The following is a 22,350-nucleotide window of genomic DNA, read 5'->3' on the forward strand; positions in this document are numbered from 1 at the left end:
CATTTTTAATCTCCTGAAAAACCACCAAAAAAAACTCTATCTTCGTTGCACGGTCTCACAAGCTTCTACAACCGAGACCCATCTACAAAATATCCTCCCAAATACACGTAGCCATGTAGGGATAAATCCTCAAAACTTCTTTTGCATGGATGCTTTCTACTTTATGCATTTTCATGATGAATACTTGTTGATTTCTGCACTGCATTGGGCTATGAAAACAGAAAGAGCAAAAGCAAGAGGACCCATTTTATAAAAACCATCTCAGACCTCGGGGAAAACTCAGATGGAGGTCCGAAGGGAATTTCACTAGAAGAAGATAGAGAAGATCCTCAGAGAGGGAGATCAACAGTAGAATAAAGGGATAGAGCCGTGACAAGCTCAAGTGGTTTGTTCTCTCTGAATAGGATATTGAGATGGATAGCGTGAGAAAACAGAGAGGCCCTTGTTGATCAATTCGCTTGAGAGATCTACACCATCAAATTCAAGTCCGGACCAGGATCCATACATCACCTGATACAACCTCGTGGGCCAGAGGACTAGGCGACTAGGAGTAGGATCTGCTCATAACAAAAGGTGTACCAACGTATCTGTATCCACACAATGTTTTTTGTTGTGAGCAAATCCGGCCTCTGGATCTACACCATCAAATACTGATGACTTGGAAATTAAAAGACATATGAGTTGACCGATGACTTTTCAACAATTATTCTACAAGTAGCCTACTCAGCAGAAGCACGTCATCAGAATCAAGTCAAACACGCGTCAATGGTCGTAATGACCATTAACACCATTCCCTTATAGTTGTTCTAAAATCAAATGCACAACTGCACAAGGGGCAGCTCCGGTAATTAGCTGCTTGTCAAATAAAACTTCTCTCTCTCTGCGTGCCCAACACTGCAATACTGACTGCGATATTGAAGCCACCGCGTCCGCGAGGGAAGATGACGACGGAGAGGAGAAACCTGGGTGTCGTTACAGGGATGATTATGGGGGAGGATTTGATACAGAGAGCCTGCTCCTTGGCCGTTAATGCTCATACGGCTGGTCGGACCTATACATTCGAAAGACAAGCCTATTCGTCTCAAGTCTTCTTTGCCTTCTCTGGGTCGTGGTCCGTGGATGATTGGTTTGCTCAGAAGTCCTTTGGAGATTCTAAAGTCGACCTCACTCTATTCCCTTCCCTTAGAAGCATCGGCAACGATGAAACAGCCGTCGTAAACCGATCGTTTCTCCGTCGTTTTGAGACAGTGTTAAGGACGACTCAGTTCCCCAAGGAGGTACCCACTACCCGGCTCTAGATCTCTTGCTTCCTGTTCCAGTTTATAACTTGTTGCTCTCAGTGATCATTTTGAGTGGCAGGAAATTAATGAAATTTTCAGAAATTCAAGTTGATATGATTTAAGCTTGACTAGTCTCTCTAAATTTCCAGGTAGAGAAAGCTGTGGTTGAGAATAAGCAAATAATTTTTACAGGGCACTCATCAGGGGGCGCAGTTGCCGCCCTTGCGACCATCTGGGTACTAGAAAACTACAGACCAGAAGAAAAGCACTACCCAAATCCTCCTCTATGCGTGACTTTTGGATCTCCCCTTGTCGGAGATCGGGTTTTTGGACACGCTCTCCGGCGAGAGAACTGGTCCCGCCACTTCGTCCATTTCGTCAATAGGTACGACGTCGTTCCTCGGATATTACTCGCCCCTCTTCCATCCATTCAACGACTACTGCAGACGATTCTTAATTTCTTCAACCCGAAGTCCAAATACTTTCATTACGAACCCCTCGGCAAGTCTCTGGAAGCTACAGAGTTCTTTGGTACCGTAATGACGAATGCACTGTCCGTTGCAAGTCACTCCGCCTGCTCATTCATGGGGTGCACCAATTTATTGTTGGAGACTGTCACCAGCTTCGTTGACCTCAGCCCCTACAGGCCTTGTGGAACCTATATATTCTGTGCCGGGAACAAGAAATTGGTCGTCCTCAAGAACCCAGATGCCGTTCTGCAACTACTGTTCTACTCTCTCCAGCTGAGCCCTGAACTTGAAGAGAACATCGCAGAGGTTGCCTATAAAAGTCTCGAAGGACATCTGATTTACGAAGCTGAATTGCAAGGGAGCCTAACAATTCAAGACGCGGTTGATCTGGACAATCTGGAAAAGCTTCCACTATCCTCGGAAGGTGCGGGCACTGATTTGATGAGATCAATTGACATAGCCTTGAACGATCTTGGGCTGGTAAACCCCCCCCCCCCCCCCCCCCCCCCCCCCCCCCGCTGCTTACTTGCAAGTTCAATCCGAGATAACCAGTAAATTTTGTTGAAACTGAAACCATGTCACGTCTCTTTGTTTGTGCATTCCAGAGCGCGAGAGCCAGGCTTTGCCTTTGTGCTGCTGGAGAATTGGAGAAGCAAAAACTGAGAAATCAAGCAAAGATCGATGGCAAGCGCAGCAAGATTGAAGAAGGGCTTAAGATGCTCAAAGGATACCGGGCCAAGTGTGAGGTACGCGAGTTGGGCTACTACGACGCCTTTAAACTCCAGAAGGACACAGAAGACTTTCACGCCAATGTGAAGAGACTCGATTTAGCAGGGATGTGGGATGAGATGGTAGAGATGTTGAAGAGATACGAATTGCCCGACAACTTTGAGGCAAGGAAGGAATGGGTGGAATTGGGGACAAGGTTCAGGCGTCTTGTGGAGCCTCTGGACATAGCCAACTACTACCGACATTTGAAGAATGAAGACACTGGACCCTACATGAAAAGGGCTAGGCCAAAGCGTTACAGATACATCCAGAGATGGCTCGAGCATGCCAATCGGAAGGAAGCAGGATACTACTCTGAATCCTACCTCTGGGCCAGGGTAGAGGAGCTCTGCATGGCTACCGAAAGCAAACCTTTGGAAGAGGTCAAGCTTATGGTGTCTGAATTGGAGGCATTAATCCCGAGAGGGCTAGAAATTGGGCAAATAAGAAGAGACGTGTTCTTGGAGAAGACCACTTTTGTCAAGTGGTGGAAGAAACACGACCCCCTGTTCAGGTCAGAGGCTCCAACCATTGCAGCACTCATGGACGGGAAAGCAAGAGAACTTCCACCTGTTGATTAGAAAACAGCAGCTGATTTCAAATAATAGCTTACCATTTATGCACCCACCCTTACCTTGCAAACTGTGGTGTGATCCAGACCCGATTGCCCCTTCAGAATTCAGATATGTAGAGTTCTCAGCTTGAAATGTCTCCAACCTTTTTTTTTTCTGGTATCGTTTACAATTTGATGAGCTATAACGAGCATCCTCATCCCAATGTCTATCTGAATATGGAATCGCCTGTCTTAGCATCCAATTTAAGTGCATGCACCTTGGATATCGAGGACTCAAGGCCATTAAAGAATAATGATTGATGTAATGGAGGTTGCGGGATCATCTGTGTTTCGTGTAAAGGAAAAACGGAAAATATTTAGTTGTTTTGGCATCATTTCATCAACCTGGTTTTCTAACTCAGCCAAGGACTTGATATTATCAGAATCTCTGACTGAATAAGTGAAAATGAACAAGTAAACCTCTTCGGAATTCATAGATTTAAATCCAGTCAAAGACTTGAAATCTTACTCCTCAACATCGTAATGGCATTGATCTCTGCACGAGTTGGAAGTATGGAATTGCGTCTGCTTTTGACAAAACCTTGGTTCTTACTTCAAGAAAAGGGTCATAATGTAGAATACTAAACTGGATTTTTCATTATAAGATAAAAACCCAGTACAATCATCATAGAAGTCCAGACCGAGAGAGAGAGAGAGAGAGAGATGTATAGGTGCAACCAACAACTCGAAACAAGACAATTTGGATGGTGCACCGTACACCAAGAGGCTGTCAAATTATTAGGAACAAAGACAGTTTGGGAATGCATGCAAAAAAGCAGATAAGTATCATAATTATTCAATATAACTGGGTAGCCTGTAATCATTCATCTTTTTGTGGTGGACATCATTTCATAATTACATAGGCAAGTGGATGAGTACATAAACAGATGGTGACAAACCCAACGTGGAATTACAGGTTCAAGTGTTTGGTTAATTTATGTTAAGCAGGCAAATGAAAAGAGAAGCCTAAAAGGTAATGTCGAACAATAACCAAAATACTTTCAGCAATTATGGACCCAAAAAAGATTGCTTATCACCATCTTCTACCTTCCATGGCTTAGGCCAATGGTCATCTTTCCCCAAAAAAAGATTGCTTATCACCATCTTCTACCTTCCATGGCTTAGGCCAATGGTCATCTTTCCTCCAATCTCCCTTCTTCATCCCTAAAAGAATACAGAGATCAAAATAGCAGAAAGGACAACAGGTGAAATAGATATTGCATTACAAGAGTAAAACAAATATCCAAATTCAAGTATTTTAGTTACATCTTTTAACAGTAATCCGTGGTATTCCACATACATCTGCATTACAAAAACCAAGTCAAAACATTAATTTCCGCATACATCTTCCGCCGTAATACAAAACCAAAAACAGGAAACAAAAAAGGACATAAAAATGGCACCAAAGAAATATCCAAAAACCAAGTCAAACAAGTATTAAAATACCCAGCCATCCTTTCCATACTCGTACAAGTGCATTCAAACGAAATTAGTCATCATTTAACAGTCGACCTATATCGGTTCATGTCTGGTATTCCCCCCCACTGCCACATGACCCAAAATTGAACGAAAGGAACATAATATAAAAACCTGGCACCATAATGTCTAATAGCATTTTGGTAGCAAGAAAAATGTCCAGTAGGATTTTGGGTTAAGAGTAATCCAGAAAATTCTCTTTGGGATGATTGTAAATAAAAAATCTAAAATAAGACTGAAAAAAAAAAACATAGGAAATACTGTAACTCAAAGACTAGGTTTTGTTTAAGACACTAAACATTCAATATAATTTACTTGTGATTATTTGTATTATTTGGTTTTTTCTAATTTTTATACACAGATAGAATGAAAACTTAAGACTGATTCAATCTGTCAGCGACATAATAATAGCAAACATTTGCAGCATAAATGGTCATAATGGGAGAAAAGCTAATAAAAAGTATGAAAAACGAAGCAATTCATATCATGCAAGAAAGACCCTCTAAATGGAAAAGAATATAAGTGAAAACATTATAAAATTTATATATAATAACACATTAAATAATACAAACTACAAAATTGGGCATATAAAATTAAATCAAGTATAATTAAGCATATTTCCAAAAGACCCATAAAATTAAGCACTTCATGACTAAAAAAGGTGAACATACTACAGAAAACCAGAATTACATAACATAACATAATATCAGAATCAAACAAAATTATCTTACCTCATTGGCACAAAGTGGGAGGCAGGTCCACATGCAATCTTAACAAAATATTAAGAGCCGAGAGTCTTTGGGCCAATAGAAACTTTTCCATGTATCTTTTTTTATTCCAACATGATCTTATAGTCGCACATCTCAAGCATGTAGGTGTATGTTGCCAACAATGGAGTCATACTGTGGAGATGGCAATCATGTTTGAGGATGTGTGGCTATAGATCTTGTTGGAAGCAATACGGCTATAGATCATGTTGGAAGAAATACGGGCTTGTGGGTAGCAGATATGGATTCAATTATTTTGGGGTATTTGGTCGAGAGAAATGCCAAGATCTTCAAAAATAGGGATCACTCAGCTCAGAATTAGAGTCAGAGACCACTAGGTTATGATTGTGGAGGTGAGAGACAAGTGGCCTTCACATGAACATCAAATTATCAACATCCCATCCTCATCTTAAGAAGTTTAATATTGTCTGGTCTCACACTGCAGATAAACATCAAGTTGGACTTTCTGATTGTTAATTTGGAAATCTAAGGCCTTTGGAGTTTCAAAAACAGTGTCAGAGAGATCCTAACTTCCTTTTTGAGGTGGTGATGGAAATAAGATTGCTAGAGTGGATGAGAGGTTACATTCATGTGCCTCAGAGATTGTGCTCCTATCACAAAAAATTGTGTCACCCCACCTAGTTTGGATTCCTAGGCCAGCTAATTCAATTTCAAGCAGGCTTGCTAAAGTTGGAGCATTGATTGAGTAGTAAAGCCTTCCAAACCAAAGCAGTTTGTTTGTTCAGTGCAGTTAATTTTATAATGTATTAATTTCTGGAGCAGGACTTCAAGTCTTTTATTGTTGTTGTTATTTTGGGCATTAAGGCCATTATATATTCCCCAATACCCTCTGTTTCTTAGCAAAACCTCTTCTATTAACATTGAAAAAAAAAAGGACTATTGTAGAGATTCATAAAAAACAAAGGAAACCAAAGAGAGCAAAGGAAAACAGCAAAAGAATGAAAAAAAAAAAAAAATCAATCAGATGGTGGTCCAACGTCCAAGATGAAAACAGAATCAAGATGAACCGTGAGGGCTGCACTCTTAGGAATCCTGCTCATTCACGTATAGGTGACACCTTTAGAAATTTCAACAGGGACATCCAATTGGCATTCTCTGGGCCAATAGAAACTGGAAAGTGGGAACTCCACACAAGCAGAATTACAAACTGTACTTAAAAGACTGAAATTGGCAACTTACTCCAGTATTTGTAATCTGATTGTTTAAGGGAATCCTAAGACCATTATATCCTGCTGAAAGGTGAAGTAGCTGGGTCATGGAGAGATCAGATCGAGGGAGCAGGATGATTGGAGCTGGCTTTGAGTGCCTCAGCATGCTAAAACAGTTGTTAATTTACAAGCCCATGAATGACAGGCCCTGCTGTGGGGAGAATATCATGTGCATTAAGGAAAGTCTGATTTGGGTCTTAGGGGGCTCTAAGTGGAGCTGTGGGGAGAGTATATAGACTAGCTCCATGTATATAGAACACACAATTGTGTAAACAGATTGTACGGTTCTGATACACTTAATAAAATTTTTCAGTTATCAATCAAAAGAAACATATTTGGACCTTGGAACATTTTCCCTAGAAAAGTAGGAAGATTTTTTGCATGGTGTAGGATGCTCTTTCAAGGACAGCTGCATGTTACCATAAACTAATATTAAGTTGGCAATGTGCTAACCATGACCATAAAGAGAAACTAAAATATATTGATCAAAAAAAAAAAAAAGAGAGAAATTAAAATATCAGTCACACCAGAAGCAACATGATGGATTGTCCTTGCCATGGAAGCAGACCCTGCTATAAAGGCATAGAACCTGAGAGAATGTCAAGTAGGCAAAAGATCAAAAGTTACTTCACAATCAATAAATAACTACAAGACTGAGAAATTCTACAATGATCAAGATGAATCCCTCCAAGAACTAAGGAAGGCTCCTCAAGTTGGGAGACTGGCTAACAAACACACACACACACACACACACAACATAGCCTCTTTCATGAATCCTATTGGATGCAGAGCCTAAGGTTGAGAAAAGGAAAGCAATGATAATGCCTTGGTCAAGGACTATACTAGGGAACCTCGAATGAGTTCCAAAGGGCCAGAGTAAAACAAACCCAAAAGTTTGGGCTTTGGCCACCTATCCTGAAATCTATGGATTTGCTTATCTAGTGAATTTCTTGATATTAACTAGAGATTTTATTTGTTGTTTGCTGCAAGGTTCAAAATTTCAATACGTATCAGGCCATATCTGCCGATACGTATTGTATCGGGAGCTTCCTGATATGCCTCTCCAAGGGGTGTTTCGGGGTTGACGGGTTAAACCAACCCCTCTGAACCAGGTTGAAAAAAAAAAAAACTAAAAAAAGGGGGAGCGATATGCAATACAGTCCGATACGCCCCTACCAACATATTGGACTGTAACAACATTTTGAACCTTGGTTTGCTGTCAAGTTCAGAGATCTTAGGAAACATTTGAAGTTCTTGGGAAACCTTTAGAAGCTTTTTAGAAGTCAATAATTATCTTGTAATAAGTAAATATTTATCATATGAAACAGACAGAAAACTTTTGTACGGTAACTAGTTTTTTGTTTTTTTTTCTTATGAACAGGTAAGGTAACTAGCAAAGGAAACATAGATTTTAAGTTTTTTTTCTTATTATACAATACTACGTTAGATGTTTTAAGTTTATTTTTGTATTATATAGATTTCTTTAAAATCTAACTTAGTATTGTCTCTACATATCAGATCTACATTTCAACATCACAAGTCTCATACTGCATTGTTGGTTCACTATTCTACTTTATTAAAGATCATTCCTGTATTGCAAGTCCTCATATTTTTGTTCACTACCTCAACCCATGTCTTTAGACACTACCCTAGCTCCTTTAGAATCATCAACTTGCATCACATCGCTCCTTGACATTGCAACAGGTGATTTTCTATGCACATAACCAAAACTGTTTCAGTCTACCTTCATTTTTAAATCTAAGAGCTATTTCAAAGTTCTAATTATTGCATCCAAAAAACACTATGAACATGCCTGAACCATCTTAATGTACCTTCCCTTGTTTTTTCCAAATCGAAATTGCTTCTAGATTTACGAGAATGCACTCATTTCTAATATTGCAACTCATCCATCTTAATATCCCCATCTCTGGTATACTCATCTCATGGATGTATTGCTTCTTCAATGACAAAGACAATGCTCATACCAAGGTTCAAAGCATCGACACATATCGGCCTGTATCATCCGATACGTATCGTATCGATGGCTTCCCGATACACCCCTCCAGGGGTTGTATCGGGTCAGACCATGGTTCAGAGGGTAGTCGGGCCTTAAACCGACCCCTCTGAACCGGCTTTGAAAAAATAATAAATAAAACCTAAAAAAACGTACCGATACACCCTACCAGCGTATCTGCCTGTGTCGATACTTTGAACCTTGGCTCATACAGTACTAAAATTTTGACAACAAACTAATATCTTAGAAGACAAAATATCTCTCAAAGGGCACCAAAATCGCAATCCTAAGAAGAGTCCCAACTGTGATACCAAAAAGGCATGGTACCTAAAAGACTGATAACCAATCAATAGGCATCATAGAAGTGAAAACCAATCAACTGGTGTTCAACAAAATTCATGAGGGGTTCTGAATAGGTGAAAGTTCTTCCCATATGGCTGTACCATACCTTTTCGGCATTATTGAAATTACTTCCTAATAAGCACATTTTCTAACCTTCCTACTTAAATTCCAAGTAGAGCTCTTATATCAGTTGGCTGCTCATTATGCAAAAGCATCTAGTTGATAATAAACATATCCTACATTCATCAATGGTGTATCATAAAAACTTGGAGAGGGAAAGAGAGGCAAGTTTTAGCACTATCAATGATCCCATTATAAAGCTGTATTCCCCTCATTGCCACAAAGAACCCCTAAAAGTCCCAATGGTCAAGACATAATAATCTAAATGATTGGAAGGTAGATATGATCATATTTATGATTATAGAGCTGCATAAACACCCTCAAAACACAATCAAGCTAACTCTGGGGTATTGTTGGTCGGAAGGTGGACATGATCACATCCATGTTTCTAAAGCCACACAGCCACATTCCAATACCAAAAAAGCTGATTCCAGGATATTGTCTTCAGACCCCATAAAGCAGTTCCCCAATCTCTATAATTGAATCTGAGGACCTCTCCTAGTAATTAAATATGATGATCACTGATTCCATCAAAAGTTGCTTTTATGAGTTGTGGCAAACTGAGATAGAGATGTGCATAACCAAATGGCATGTGCATCTTATGTTCCACAAAACATAGAATGGTTGTCAACCCTTTCTTACTCTCTAGGTCTGGCAAATTCCTGTGGAGACATTTCATTGGATGTGTTTAAAAGCAATTTAGTGCTTTGCAGCATCCATCATTGATGGTTTTAAATGGCAACCCATGAAGGGTCTAACCAAAAAAGGGAAAACAATCTAGAGTTTTGTTTATCTTTGACATATTGAGTGTAAAAGATTCAAAATTCAATTACTTAAATTTGAAGGGATGGTTCTGAGGAAGGTAATTCAAATGGTGTTCTCATGGACCAAAATACAGTGAGTTAAGAAATGTGTTCTGCAATTGCACAATGTACTTTTTTTTATTCCAAGAGATCATTGAGATCCATCTTGTAGTGGCTTATGCTTGTAACTGACTATTATCCTTTTTCTATATAATATAATTCCTTATTTTACCATTTTCTTTAAAGGGAAAAATATCCCATAAATGTCCAGTTTCAATCTGATTTTTTTGGGTAATAGTTTCAATCTGATTGGTATTCGCCGAATACAGAACATTCAAAATGCACCTCTCCACCTCATATACCGAGCTGTAATTATATGGGGAACATCTTTTGTCTTTCTCTCACTACCAATTATTGAACTGCAGTGGGAAAGAAACAACACATGAATGCATTGCTGACATGAGCAACTAGCATGGTGCTCTCTTAGTAAACTATTGACCATATAAACTAGTAAACTATTTTTCCTTGAAGAGCATATCATAATCCTTAAGCAGCTTCTTGTTGTACAGGCCACAGGGATCATTTTACTTGATAATGTTCTCTTACAATTTGAATAGAAATATGCATTTTACTTTGCAAATTGGAATAACACTACCTGTTGGTCTAAACAGCTGATTCAGTAATTTGTTCTCAGAACCCTGATATGCTACAGACAAAATAATGATGGAAAACATGTAAACTTATAGCTGATACAACAAACAAAAACAAAAGAGCCATAAGTTGGCATCATGTAAATTTGCTATCAATGCATCAGAAAAAGAAATAGTATAGTAGTACAGAATCCTATGCAGAATAAAGTATTTAAGGGGGTTTCCCCACCAAGAATGTTTTTTCAATTGATTTTCCTGACATTGCAGTTATTTTTGTTTTGGGAAAAAAAAATCATTCTTATTGGCAAACAACCCCCTATTCCAAAAACAGCAGCAGAAGCAGTAGCATATTGCATGACAATTAGGGCTACAAATGGACAGGATCAAAATGGTTATACCTAAATGTAGATTTCATCATTAAAATCCGAATTTGAATTGAATCTTAACTGTTGGATTCATATCAGATTCAGATTGGATTTCAATATTGAATACCATTAATAAATTAAACTAAAACTGATCAGTATATTATATATTATTAATAAAATGAAGTCAAAATGACTTTGATATTGTATATCATGAACAAATTGACTTACTCAGATCACATTGGATCAAAGAGGATCCATATTCAATCCAATCACAAAAGGATCAAATTTGGATGATTGGATCACCTTCATCAGATCACATTCCATTTCCATATTGGACAAATTAATACTGTTAGCAGCCCTAATCAGAACAAATAAACTCTTTGTAATCACAAGTAACAACATACAAAAGATTAAATCTAATTGAATGCTATTTCCAGGACAGGGAAAAAAGAAGATAGAACAGAAAAATACATCCATCATTGTGCAGATGTTTTAATGCTCCCCATAATTTTAATTTCCAGAGCAGAATCCTGAAACATACCACCAATGTAACACATTTGATCAATTAGAGAAAAAAAAAAGGAAAAAAAAAAAAAACAAGAAAACTGCAAGAAAGTGATCAATCTGCTTATTTTTCAGCTTAGGGTAAAAAAGCAGGTCAGCCTTCCATACAATTCCAACGGGAACTAAATATGGCTTATTAAAAACAAATTGAAGTCCTTGCACAACATGCCAGCATCAAATTGCAAAAGTACAACTTTTTGCAAGTACAAAGTTGCACAAGCATATTAAGCAAAGTATCTGACAAACATTTGATGAAAAATTGAGCATGGAAAAACATTGTAAGAACACAAAGCCACAATAAAGCAAATAATTATCCCCAACAACGAAATAAGAGATTCATCAATACAAGATGCAAGTTCATTCATTTTAAAAACGAGTTCCCAAAAGCAGAATCAATGATAATACAGTTGAACGCTCCATATATCAGTGAAATAAAAACTATAGTTATATCAAATGCTTTTAAAGTTGAAGGATAATCCGAGGTTCAGGATCACAAATATCAGGTCAACAAATATTCACAAAGGAAACCAAAGAAATATATTGTACCAGAATTCTTGATGTTTTCAGTATCCGTCCACCTTATGTATTCACATACCCAACTACCCACATTATCTTCTACATTAGCATATGCAACATACAATGTAAGAATTGGACTCATAAAATATCCAGTTCAGTTCCCGAAGTGTTTCACATCCTTATCCTGTATTCACATTTTTCTCGAGGAAAACCAGAGCTCTATTCTACTGGTGAACAGACCACGCAAGACACACTAGAAAAGAAAGAGAAGTCCCGCATACATCATGTTCAAAGAAAAGAAAGATTTCTCCCTAAGACCTTGTATTCATACTGCAAGAACGACCCAACCGTAATGGCAGAGCACCTCCATTTACACCCATCTCCTCGTTTATAGGACCGTACTGCTTCCTGCAACCGGGACAACGCCCATCAGCCTCGAGAATCCTCTTGTGACAGAATAGACAGAGACGGAATCCACATGAACATGGCAGAAAACTCGAGTCTGTAAGATCCAAATCTTCGTAGCAGATGGGACACGAGGAGGGCTGCGACATAATATTGTGGCAGGCCCAGTTGATGGCTCCATGACCACAATGCCGGTCCGAGTACATGGGAAAACTATGCTGCTTGGAGAGATTGGGCAGACTCTGCGGACGGAAAGCATCATCAGGCCTCCATGCACGACCATTCGGCACACACCTAGGGACCATTTCCTTAGATTGCGGTTTTAAAGGGCCCACTTCACAGGTCTTATTGACCAATTCACGTGGAGCAGTTGATCTAGTTGGGCTATTATCAAGTTGAGCTGGAAGTTCTGTAGTAGGGTGTTGCTGCTTGTCTTCTGCTGTCAAGGCATCGGCAACGGCTTCCCAGTCATCCTCCTCTTCTTCGCTGACATTTCCAGAGCAACATCCGCTGCTGCTACCAGGACGATCCTTCCCCGAGTCATTAGCTTCCAAGGTACTACCAGTCGGACTGTTTGCCACATAATCCAAATCGCTGTCATGAAAGCTTGATCCTTCGTTCTCCTCACCTCTTGACCTCGTGTCCAAATTCTCTAGGTACGAATTCCGGTCATCGGTCAGAAGCAACGAGGATGGAGGAGATCCATCTCCACCATTCGATTCCTCCTTGGATCCCTTGTTCTGGACTGCATTAAAATTCCACTCGTCCATGTTTATTTAAATAAAAAATAAAAACACAACGTATAATCTGAAAGATAAAATGAGAAGAACAAAACAAGAGAAAGAAAGAAGAACCTCTGAACTCTCCAAACATGCTACACAAAAGAATGAATATGCATTGAGAAAATATCTATCCCATACCTTGAGAAAGCCATTGTTCGCGTCTGGCATCAAGTTTGCATTGCTTCAATTTCGCAGTCCTGTTGGTCTGAACAACCAAAAGCAAATAAAATTAGGAAGAATTGCTAAAAGCAGAACTTGCAATTACAATTATAATTGCATAAACATATATAACTATACAGAAACCAAGATTGATTATTTACCCTCTTTTTCTTTGCCAAATCCTTCGACAACGCAGTAACTGAACCGTTCATCATCGAATCCAAAACCATGGCTTCCACTAATCGCGCGCAACAATTGATTCCCCAAAAACCCTAAATTCAGATGAGATAATACCTCAAAAAGGAGAATAGACGAGAGATATAGAGGGATATAGTGGATAACGAACGAGAGAACCCCTGAAATGTGCAATGCGCTCGCCAAGCTATGATGAAGCTCGCTCTCCCTGAGTAAAACCCCGGACCTATCTGCATATATAACGCTGTAGTTACGACTATGCCCTTAATTTCTGATTAAACTACGGAGTCACCCAAAACCCGTTTGATATGGATATTGTCCATATGGATGCCAACGGGTTTGGTTCGACATGGGACAAAATTTAAAATTTAAAACCGACACATTTTCCGATTTTCATCCCAGTCCGGAAATCCGAACTTGGGGCTTATTCAGGCCCGATCGGGTCTGGGCCTGAATATATATGTAATTATTAAATATTTTATATTTTTACATATAGTTAATTGGATTTTAAATAGATCCTTGAGTTAAGACATCTAAAGTATGATTAAAATATTTTCAAAACCTAAATGCCTTTTCATTTTTAAAATTATGATTGTTAAAATATTTTAATTGTTAAATCTAATCATTTCAAAGATTTCAAAGAAGTACGAATTACTATTAAAAAATGTCTTTTCATCTTTCTTAAATGGTGGTTGTTCGTACACTTGAATAGTTGAACTAAATCTAATATTTTGACTCTGAGTTGAGAGATTTAAAAAAGTATAATAAAAAATACACTACACACCACTCCAGATTTCTGAATTCCACTGTTTCTTCATAATTTTATTGTTTCTTATGGATTTATTCGTTTAATTATTTGAAAACAGATATGGTTATATCTAAACTAATTTATTTGTAGTGAAAAACAAATGGAATATTATCGATTGGATTCGTAACGGACTGATGGGTTGAAATTGGATAATAAATTAAGCTAAAATTTATCAAAATATTTATATAGTTATAATAAAATGAACTAAAAATTACTTTGTTACTTTATTTTATAAACAAATCAATTGAAAATTATTTGTGTGAAACTTGAACGTATGATTATTATTTAATATATTCACAAAAGACAAGTTGTTTTTTGTAAATAATGAAGATAGGTTTTGTGTTTTATGCCAAAAAGAGCAGGAATCAGAGCCGCATCTCTTTTGCAAAGGGCAGATTGGTGTTGTTTACAATTGAATCTTTGTCTCTCTACTATGAAAGCACCTCCATTCATGATCACATTGAAAAGTGGTTAAATGGACTTCCTAGAGTAAAAAAAAAAAGTTTTTATTTGGGGAAGGTGGCCATTGCATTGAAATGTATATGAGATATCAGAAACAATCAAATACATTAAAGTATTTGTCTTGATCCAATATGGGTAGCTAAAACTACTCACAACTACATTGTTTCACTAGAGAATTCCCCCATTTTTACAAATCCAGGAGAAAAGTGTTTTCTCTTATTATTCTCATTGAGCAGCGAGTGCTTATGTTCTTCTCTACAATGATAAGAGGGTGATGGCAGCTGCAGGTAGTATAGTGCAAGTACAAGATCCAGGTGAAGCTGAATGGAAGGCATTTTTTAGAGGGCTTCATGAAGAAAATGAAGAAATATCAATGTCATCACTATTTTTTTGTGATGCCATGGGAGTCTACACCATACATAGCAATACTGTAAATTGTAACTGGGTCAGTAAGTTGTATTCATATGAGTTCTATCTTACAAAGTCTTTTGATGTATGCACAATTAAGCATATAAATATAAATAGACAACAAAATATGGTAGCTCACGAAGTAGCTACTAAGGCCTGTAGGAAGGGTTTGGAATTGGTCTTTCAATTACCCTCCCAACCAAGGACTTCATGTACATATTTTCAAAATTAGACAATCAGATACCATTTGCAGCTCTACTTAATACCAATAAAAAGGAACGAGAAAAGAAAATTAGAGGAAACTTCTTAATAAATTTTGTCAACAAATTTCCGTTTTTTTCCCAATAAATTAAGCCCAGTCAAGTGGGGATCATGTCGTATAGAAACCAGACTCAGCTGAATGAGCCAAATCAAAAACCGATAATGTGTACTCAATTCAAGTGAGCTTTTGGATCTATGAATACGCGAACTCAATAATTCTGAACATACTTTTAGGGGGCATTATGCAACATGAATTGCTTTTCTTGTTTATTTGTTCAGAAAACAAATCAAAAACATATATGGTCTGGAAATAGATTGATTCTCAAAATATAAAATACATAGGAACAAAAAAAAACATGTTATTATTGGTTTCTAAAGCATGCTTTCATTCGATTATTTAATATTAGTCTCAATAAATATTAAATTAAGGACGTGTTTTTATGGGGGTAAATTGCAGAATTAGTACCTTTACTTTGGGGCTAGTCCCACTTTAATACCCAACCTTCCAAAAGTGTCATTGTAGTACTGAATTCTTGAAAACTGTTAGTTTAGTCTATAAGCATGAGTCAACATTGGATGGTGATGAAGGAAGATTTGGCCCGACCTCTCTATCACGTGACATGTGGCAGAAACAACAGCTCGGCAAAAGGGGCCAAGCTTAGGCGGGAAGGGGACACCAGCGGACTGAACTCCCTACGGGGGGCCTGAACTCACCCTTTGTAACAGCTCGGGATACACCTCGCCGAACTGTCCAACTTTGTAACAGCTCGGGATACACTTCGCCGAACTGACCAACTCTGTAATAGCTCGGGATACACTTCGCCGAACTGACCCTCTGTAACAACTCGGGATACACTTCGCCGAACTGACCAAACTTTGTAACAGCTCGGGATACACTTCGCCGAACTGACCAACTCTGTAACAGCTCGGGACACACTTCGCCGAACTGACCCACTTTGTAATAGCTTGGGATACACCTCGCCGAACTGACCTGCCCTATAGATACCTCCAAGCTCAAGACTTCGCCTCGCTCATCACTTTGCATCACCTTCTGGACACCAAAACCAAACAAGTCGTACCATGCCAGACACTAAGGAAGTTCGCGCCCGAGGGCGCCGCGCCTGACTGACTTGGGACCTGACGTTTGGCGGCAGCACTCTAAACGGCCACTTGCCACCGCCACTGACACCGCCGTCTCCAGTTAGAAAAACGGTTAGGCAGTGACGGTTCTGTCTCAGCAGAAAGGACGACGGTCGAATTGACAAGCACAAGGGTAATCACACCCGACCTGACAAGGGCCTCGGGGTGAGTGCACGAAGTGATTATAATAGCCCCCTACCCCCCGACAAACGAGGTATGCAAACTTTGCGCTATCTAGTATTACCTTGTTTTTGAAGGATTCTAACTTGAGCTTCGGAGCCTCTACACCGGGTTCCCCCCGAAGCTTCCCTGTCTCCTCCGTTTCAGGTTCCCTGCTACCCCGTTCAGAAGCAAGGTCGCAGACAGCTAAGACCGGCCGGATCGCGCTCCATCAATTGGCGTCGTCTGTGGGAAAACACTTCAAAAAGCCTCCCTCCAAACTTCGATAACCCCTTTTCTTCAAAAGACCCAACACTCATGGCCTCCTCCAGCAACACCGGACGTGGCACGTAGACAAATGCCATCGGGGAACAACTTCAAGTCCCCGTGGTGTGCGTTGGACAGTTCACCATCCCCCTTTTCGGCGGATGGGATCCCCAACTTGAACGCGCCACAAGCAGTGGCGCCCGTAAACCCTCCTACCACAAGCATACCCTTTCCTCTCCCCATTGAGACAACCTTCACTGAACCGACTGCCGTCCCCCTGGCAGCCAACCAAAACTGGTTGGAGGACCTGATGTAGTGCATGCAGGCAATGCAAGCCCAAATGCAACAGTTCCAGCAGCACCAGCTTCACCAGCACCAAGTACTGCACAACATCTCCCAGTATCACTATCAACAGCAGTTCCCCCAACCACTACTTCCACCTCGCCACCCCACTCCGAGGTCGGTCAAGGCCTCCCCGCAGGATGGATGCCCCCACCAGGCGAAGGCCTCCTGGTCCCAGAACCCCCCTAACAGCCAGGCCTCGTCCCCAGGCCGAAGAGAGAAAAATGTCATCCCCGCCTCGTAACCCGCAGGCGGGTCGGGAACCTCGCCCGCGAGGTCGGCACCCCGGCGCTCCAAGCTTGAGCTCCCGCTCACCGAAAATCGATTCGGCGCCCTGGCGGCAGGCTACCAGCATTCCGGGCCCATCGAGCTCGGTAACACGGAGTCCAGCAGCGCCAGTACAAGGCCCGCTCAGCAGCGAAGGCGCCGGCGAAGTCGCCAAACCGCCACCCATGCCTTGTCGAAATTCAGAGGCAAAGACACGAGCTCGGACGAGGTAGGGGCTACCCCGATACTCTCGGTTCCTTCCCCCCTCGCATCAGAACTCCTGGCGGTCCCCTTACCCAGAGACTTCAAGCTCCCACCTCTGGACAAGTACGACGGGTCCTTCGACCCCAACGACCACGTTGACGACTTTCAGTCCCAAATGCACCTCGCCAGGGCCAGCGAATCGTGCATGTGCGTGGCCTTTACCACCACCCTCAGGGGGGTAGCCCGCACTTGGTACAGGAACCTGGCCCCCGGGTCGATAAAGTGCTGGGCCCAGTTCGTGCAGGTCTTCACCGCACACTTCGTCACCAGCCAACGGTGCCCCAGAACAGAGGAAAGCATCTTCGGAGTAGTCCAAAGAGAAGGAGAATCCATCTGGGGCTACATCAAGCGATTCAACGAACCATGCTTGCAGATACCGCGGTTGGACCCCGCAGTGCAGCTCACGGCGGCCAAAAGAGGGGTGACGCACAAAGAATTCAAATGGCACATGGTGGCAAACCAGCCCGCAACCATGGCCGAGTTCCTTAAGCTCGCGGATAAGTTCATGAGGATAGAGGAAGAAATCAACCAACGAACCGAATGTGGGAACGAGAAAAGAAAGAGAGAAGACGAGCTCTCCAAACCGGTGGACAGAAAAAACCCGATCCGGGAGCCAAAGCCGAACCAGTCATTCCGGGCCCCCCTAGCAGTTCGGATGGACTACACGCCGTTAAACACGAGGCGGACGGAGATCTTAATGATGATCAAAGACGCCCCGTACATTAAGTGGCCACCTCGCCTAAAGGGAAATCCGAATGAGAGAAATAAGAATTTGTATTGTAGTTTCCATAGAGACCATGGTCATAGTACCGAACAGTGAAATAACCTCCGGGACGAGATAGAGGGGCTCATCCGTCGCGGATACTTGAGAAACTTTGTACAGCACAACAATAATAACAATAAGGCAGGTCGGAAAGGGGAGCACGAAAAGGATGCCCCCGAGTCTAGCAACAGACCTGCCGAACTGTTGCAGAAGCAGCCTCCGGAAGAGAGGCCAATTCGGGGAACCATCCATGTAATAGTGGGAGGTTCGGTGGTAACGGGGTGTACCTCGGCAGCAGCCCGGACTTCAGTTCGCGAAGTGGCCCTCGAAGAACGGAACCCCCCAAAGAGACCAAAAACCGAAGAACCAATCTTCTTCACGGAGGACGACGCGCGAGGGGTCCACTACCCCCATGATGACGCGCTTGTCATTAAACTAAGGATCAGCGACTTTGAGGTCAGGCGCGTACTCGTAGATTCGGGCAGCTCAGCGGACATCCTCTTCAAATCAGCATTTGACCAGCTGCAGTTACAGAGGAGCGAGCTGAAGCCCGTGAACACTCCCCTAGTGGGTTTCAGCGGAGAGAAGTCAGGCCCCTCGGAAAAATAACCGTCCCTGTGGAAGTCGGCACATGGCCTTGTGCAGTCAGACTCAACCATGATTTCCTGGTAGTCGCGACCCCCTCCCCATACCATGCCATAATAGGGCGGCCGATCACGCATATCCTACGGGCAGCGGTCTCCACCTACTATTTGGCCATGAAGTTCTCTACGGACTTCGGTGTAGGGGTAGCGCGGGGTGACCAGCTCGAGTCCCGCAAGTGTTATGTTGCCGCCCTGAAGGGAAAAACCAAGGCGGCCGATGATCTCGAACTGGAGCGGCCTGCGGAGCAAGGTGAGGAACGAGCTTCGCCCACGGAGGAAACGGTCGCAATCCCGACTTTGGCTACGGACCCAGCTCGCACACTTCAGATCGGAGCTTCCATCGAGGATCCCCTACGAACCGAACTGGTGAGTTTTTTTACTTCAAAATTTAGATATTTTTGCCTGGACCGCGGCCGACATGCCCGGCCTTAGCCCCAGACTGATAACTCACAAACTTAATACTGACCCTGTAGTCAGACCCGTTAGACAGAAGAAACGCAACTTAGCCCCAAAACGCTGGAGGGCGGTCGGTGAGGAGGTCGAGAAGCTCCTCGCAGCAAACTTCATAAGGGAAGTCCATTACCCGAGCTAGGTGGCCAACCCGGTGTTGGTAAAAAAGGCAAACGGCAAGTGGCGCATGTGCGTCGACTACACCGACCTGAACCAAGCTTGCCCGAAAGATTGCTTCCCCCTCCCCAGAATTGACCGCCTAGTGGACGCGACCTCGGGAAACGAGTTGCTAAGCTTCCTGGATGCCTACTCGGGCTACAACCAAGTTAGGATAGACCCATTCGATGAGGAAAAAACCAGCTTCATAACCGAGTTCGGCCTGTATTGCTACAAGGTCATGCCCTTCGGACTAAAAAATGCCGGGGTGACTTTCCAAAGACTTGTAAATAGGCTATTTTGGCCCCTGATTGGTACGAAGATAGAGTGCTATGTAGACAACATGGTCGTCAAGACTCAGCTTTCACAAGAATTAATACAAGATTTAGATTCTGTCTTCCAAATCCTGCGTCAGTTTAGCATGAAATTGAACCCCAACAAATGTGTCTTCGGCGTCACCTCGGGCAAGTTCCTAGGGTACATTGTCAATCGGCGCGGTATTGAGGCCAACCTGGACAAAATAAAAGCCATTCTAGATATGAGACCACCTCGGAAAGTAAAAGAGGTTCAGAGGCTAAACGGCCGCATAGCCGCTCTAAGCCACTTCATGTCCAAATCAGCAGACCGTTGCCTACCCTTCTTCAAGGCAATCAAAGGCAAAGGGTTCGAGTGGATCCAGGACTGCCAGCATGCGTTCGACGAGCTAAAAGGTTACCTCGCTAGTGTGCCAACCTTAGCCCGGCCCGAGGTGGGCGAGGTCTTAGAATTGTACCTCTCAGCAAGCGACGAGGTGGTCAGTTCGGTACTAATAAAAGAAACAGACCGGGTCCAGCGACCCATCTATTATGTTAGTAAAATTTTGCAGGGAGCAGAGGCAAGGTACCCATAGATAGAAAAACTAGCATACGCCCTAGTGACAGCAGCTCGAAAACTCCGCCCATACTTTCAAGCTCACACCGTCATCGTCCTGACTGACAAACCTCTTAGACAAGTTTTACTCAAACCCGAGGTTTCCGGTCGACTAACGAAATGGGCCATCGAACTCAGCGAGTACGACCTCCAGTACAAACCAAGAACCGCTATTAAGGCCCAAGCTTTGGCAGATTTTATTGTCGAGTGCACTTTCAGCCATGAAGCCCCATAGGTCGAGCCCGAGGTCCCCAGTTCGGGCGAACCCGGAGATCCCGAGCCCATAGAGTCCGAACCCCATGAAGTAGCAGCCAGTGTGGCATCTCTCCTGGTCAGGCGAAGCGCGAACTGGGATGAGGAGCCCTGGATCCTTCACGTGGATGGTTCCTCGAACCGACAAGACAACGGAGTTGGAATAGTCTTGTGCAGCCCGGGCGGCACAAAATTAGAATACGCACTACGCTTTGAGTTCGCGGCATCCAACAACGAGGCAGAGTACGAAGCACTGATCGCCGGGCTGGACCTAGCGCGAAAGGTAAAGGCAAAACACTTGGTCATTTGCAACGATTCTCAGCTCGTGGTCAACCAAGTTACAGGCGAGTATGAAGCACGCGAGCTCTCCATGATCGCATATTTGGCCAAAATAAAAGAAGCCCTGCTCAACTTCCAGTCACACATCATCAGGCAAATCCCGAGGTCAAAGAACAAAGAGGCCGACGCCCTGTCCCGGTTAGCCAGTACAAGTCACAACAATATGAGAACTGTGTGCATAGAGGACTTACCTCGGCCTAGTATTCTCGGGGGGACAGAGGAGGTCGCTCCCGTCTTGGAGGCAGAGCCGAGCTGGATCGATCCACTCGCGAGCTTCTTGATAGACGGAACCCTCCTTGTAGAACGCAATGCGGCCAAGAGGGTGCAGCGCCAGTCAGCCAAATACGTCATAATAGACGAACGATTATACCGACGGTCCTACACGCTCCCCTACTTGCGTTGCCTGCGACCTGCTGAAGCCGAGTTCGTACTCCGCGACACTCATGAAGGCCTGTGCGGCGGACACTTGGGGGGCAGAGCACTCACCCAAAAAGCACTTCGACAAGGATACTACTGGCCAACGATGAAGGCAAAAACTGTCGAGCTCGTCAGGAAATGCGACAAGTGTCAGAAGCACGCCAATATCCACCATCAATCTGCCTCCGACCTCAAATACCTCACCAACCCGTGGCCCTTTGCACAATGGGGCATCGACCTCCTGGGGCCATTCCCACCAGCAACAGGTGGAAGAAAATTCCTAGTTGTTGCAGTAGATTACTTTACGAAGTGGATAGAAGCCGAACCTCTAGCAACTGTTACGGCTCGAAATATACAAAACTTCTTTTGGAAGAACATAGTATGTCGGTTCGGGTTACCTCGGGTATTAATCTCTGACAACGGCAAGCAGTTCGAGGATATCAAGTTCCAAGAGTGGTGCCAGAACATGGGGATTCGACAAAACTTTACGTCAGTCGCGCACCCGCAGGCAAACGGTCAGACGG

General features: G+C 42.5%; 2 protein-coding genes across 10 annotated transcripts; one reads left to right on the top strand and one right to left on the bottom strand.

Moving 5' to 3' along the window:
* Nucleotides 1-826: 826 nt before the first annotated feature.
* Nucleotides 827-3,466, top strand: LOC148854056 (protein EDS1B-like). The gene is made up of 3 exons (XM_088985131.1): nucleotides 827-1,277; nucleotides 1,430-2,230; nucleotides 2,356-3,466. The coding sequence occupies exons 1-3, from the start codon at nucleotides 942-944 to the stop codon at nucleotides 3,097-3,099; spliced, it is 1,881 nt and encodes a 626-aa protein (XP_088841257.1). The 5' UTR covers nucleotides 827-941; the 3' UTR covers nucleotides 3,100-3,466.
* Nucleotides 3,467-3,893: 427 nt separating this feature from the next.
* Nucleotides 3,894-13,735, bottom strand: LOC148854057 (uncharacterized). Of its 9 annotated transcripts, XR_016113036.1 has the most exons (8): nucleotides 13,485-13,735; nucleotides 13,303-13,369; nucleotides 12,296-13,127; nucleotides 11,369-11,427; nucleotides 11,126-11,255; nucleotides 7,131-7,192; nucleotides 4,398-4,433; nucleotides 3,894-4,295 (listed from the first exon to the last, which is right to left on the bottom strand). XR_016113036.1 is itself a non-coding variant. In XM_088985132.1 (6 exons), exons 1-6 carry the CDS (start codon nucleotides 13,551-13,553, stop codon nucleotides 4,201-4,203), a joined length of 1,158 nt encoding a protein of 385 aa, XP_088841258.1. In that variant the 5' UTR covers nucleotides 13,554-13,735; the 3' UTR covers nucleotides 3,894-4,200. The 9 variants fall into 9 exon arrangements, 5 of the variants coding, with proteins under 5 accessions (XP_088841258.1, XP_088841260.1, XP_088841261.1 ...); XR_016113039.1 differs by lacking the exon at nucleotides 11,126-11,255; XR_016113037.1 differs by lacking the exons at nucleotides 4,398-4,433; nucleotides 7,131-7,192.
* Between the last annotated feature and the right edge of the window lie 8,615 nt (nucleotides 13,736-22,350).

The sequence above is a fragment of the Nelumbo lutea genome, chromosome 4, assembly GCF_056320005.1.
Source record: "Nelumbo lutea isolate HS-2025 chromosome 4, American lotus-T2T, whole genome shotgun sequence".
Taxonomy (NCBI): domain Eukaryota; kingdom Viridiplantae; phylum Streptophyta; class Magnoliopsida; order Proteales; family Nelumbonaceae; genus Nelumbo; species Nelumbo lutea.

Coding starts and splice junctions, on each gene's coding strand:
- LOC148854057 (XM_088985132.1), bottom strand. CDS start 13,553: ATGGTTTTGGATTCGATGATGAACGGTTCAGTTACTGCGTTGTCGAAG. Junction 13,128..13,302: donor CGAACAATGGCTTTCTCAAG/GTATGGGATAGA, acceptor ATTTTAATGCAG/TCCAGAACAAGGGATCCAAG. Junction 4,296..4,397: donor ACGGATTACTGTTAAAAGAT/GTAACTAAAATA, acceptor GTATTCTTTTAG/GGATGAAGAAGGGAGATTGG.
- LOC148854056 (XM_088985131.1), top strand. CDS start 942: ATGACGACGGAGAGGAGAAACCTGGGTGTCGTTACAGGGATGATTATG. Junction 1,278..1,429: donor CGACTCAGTTCCCCAAGGAG/GTACCCACTACC, acceptor CTAAATTTCCAG/GTAGAGAAAGCTGTGGTTGA. Junction 2,231..2,355: donor CCTTGAACGATCTTGGGCTG/GTAAACCCCCCC, acceptor TGTGCATTCCAG/AGCGCGAGAGCCAGGCTTTG.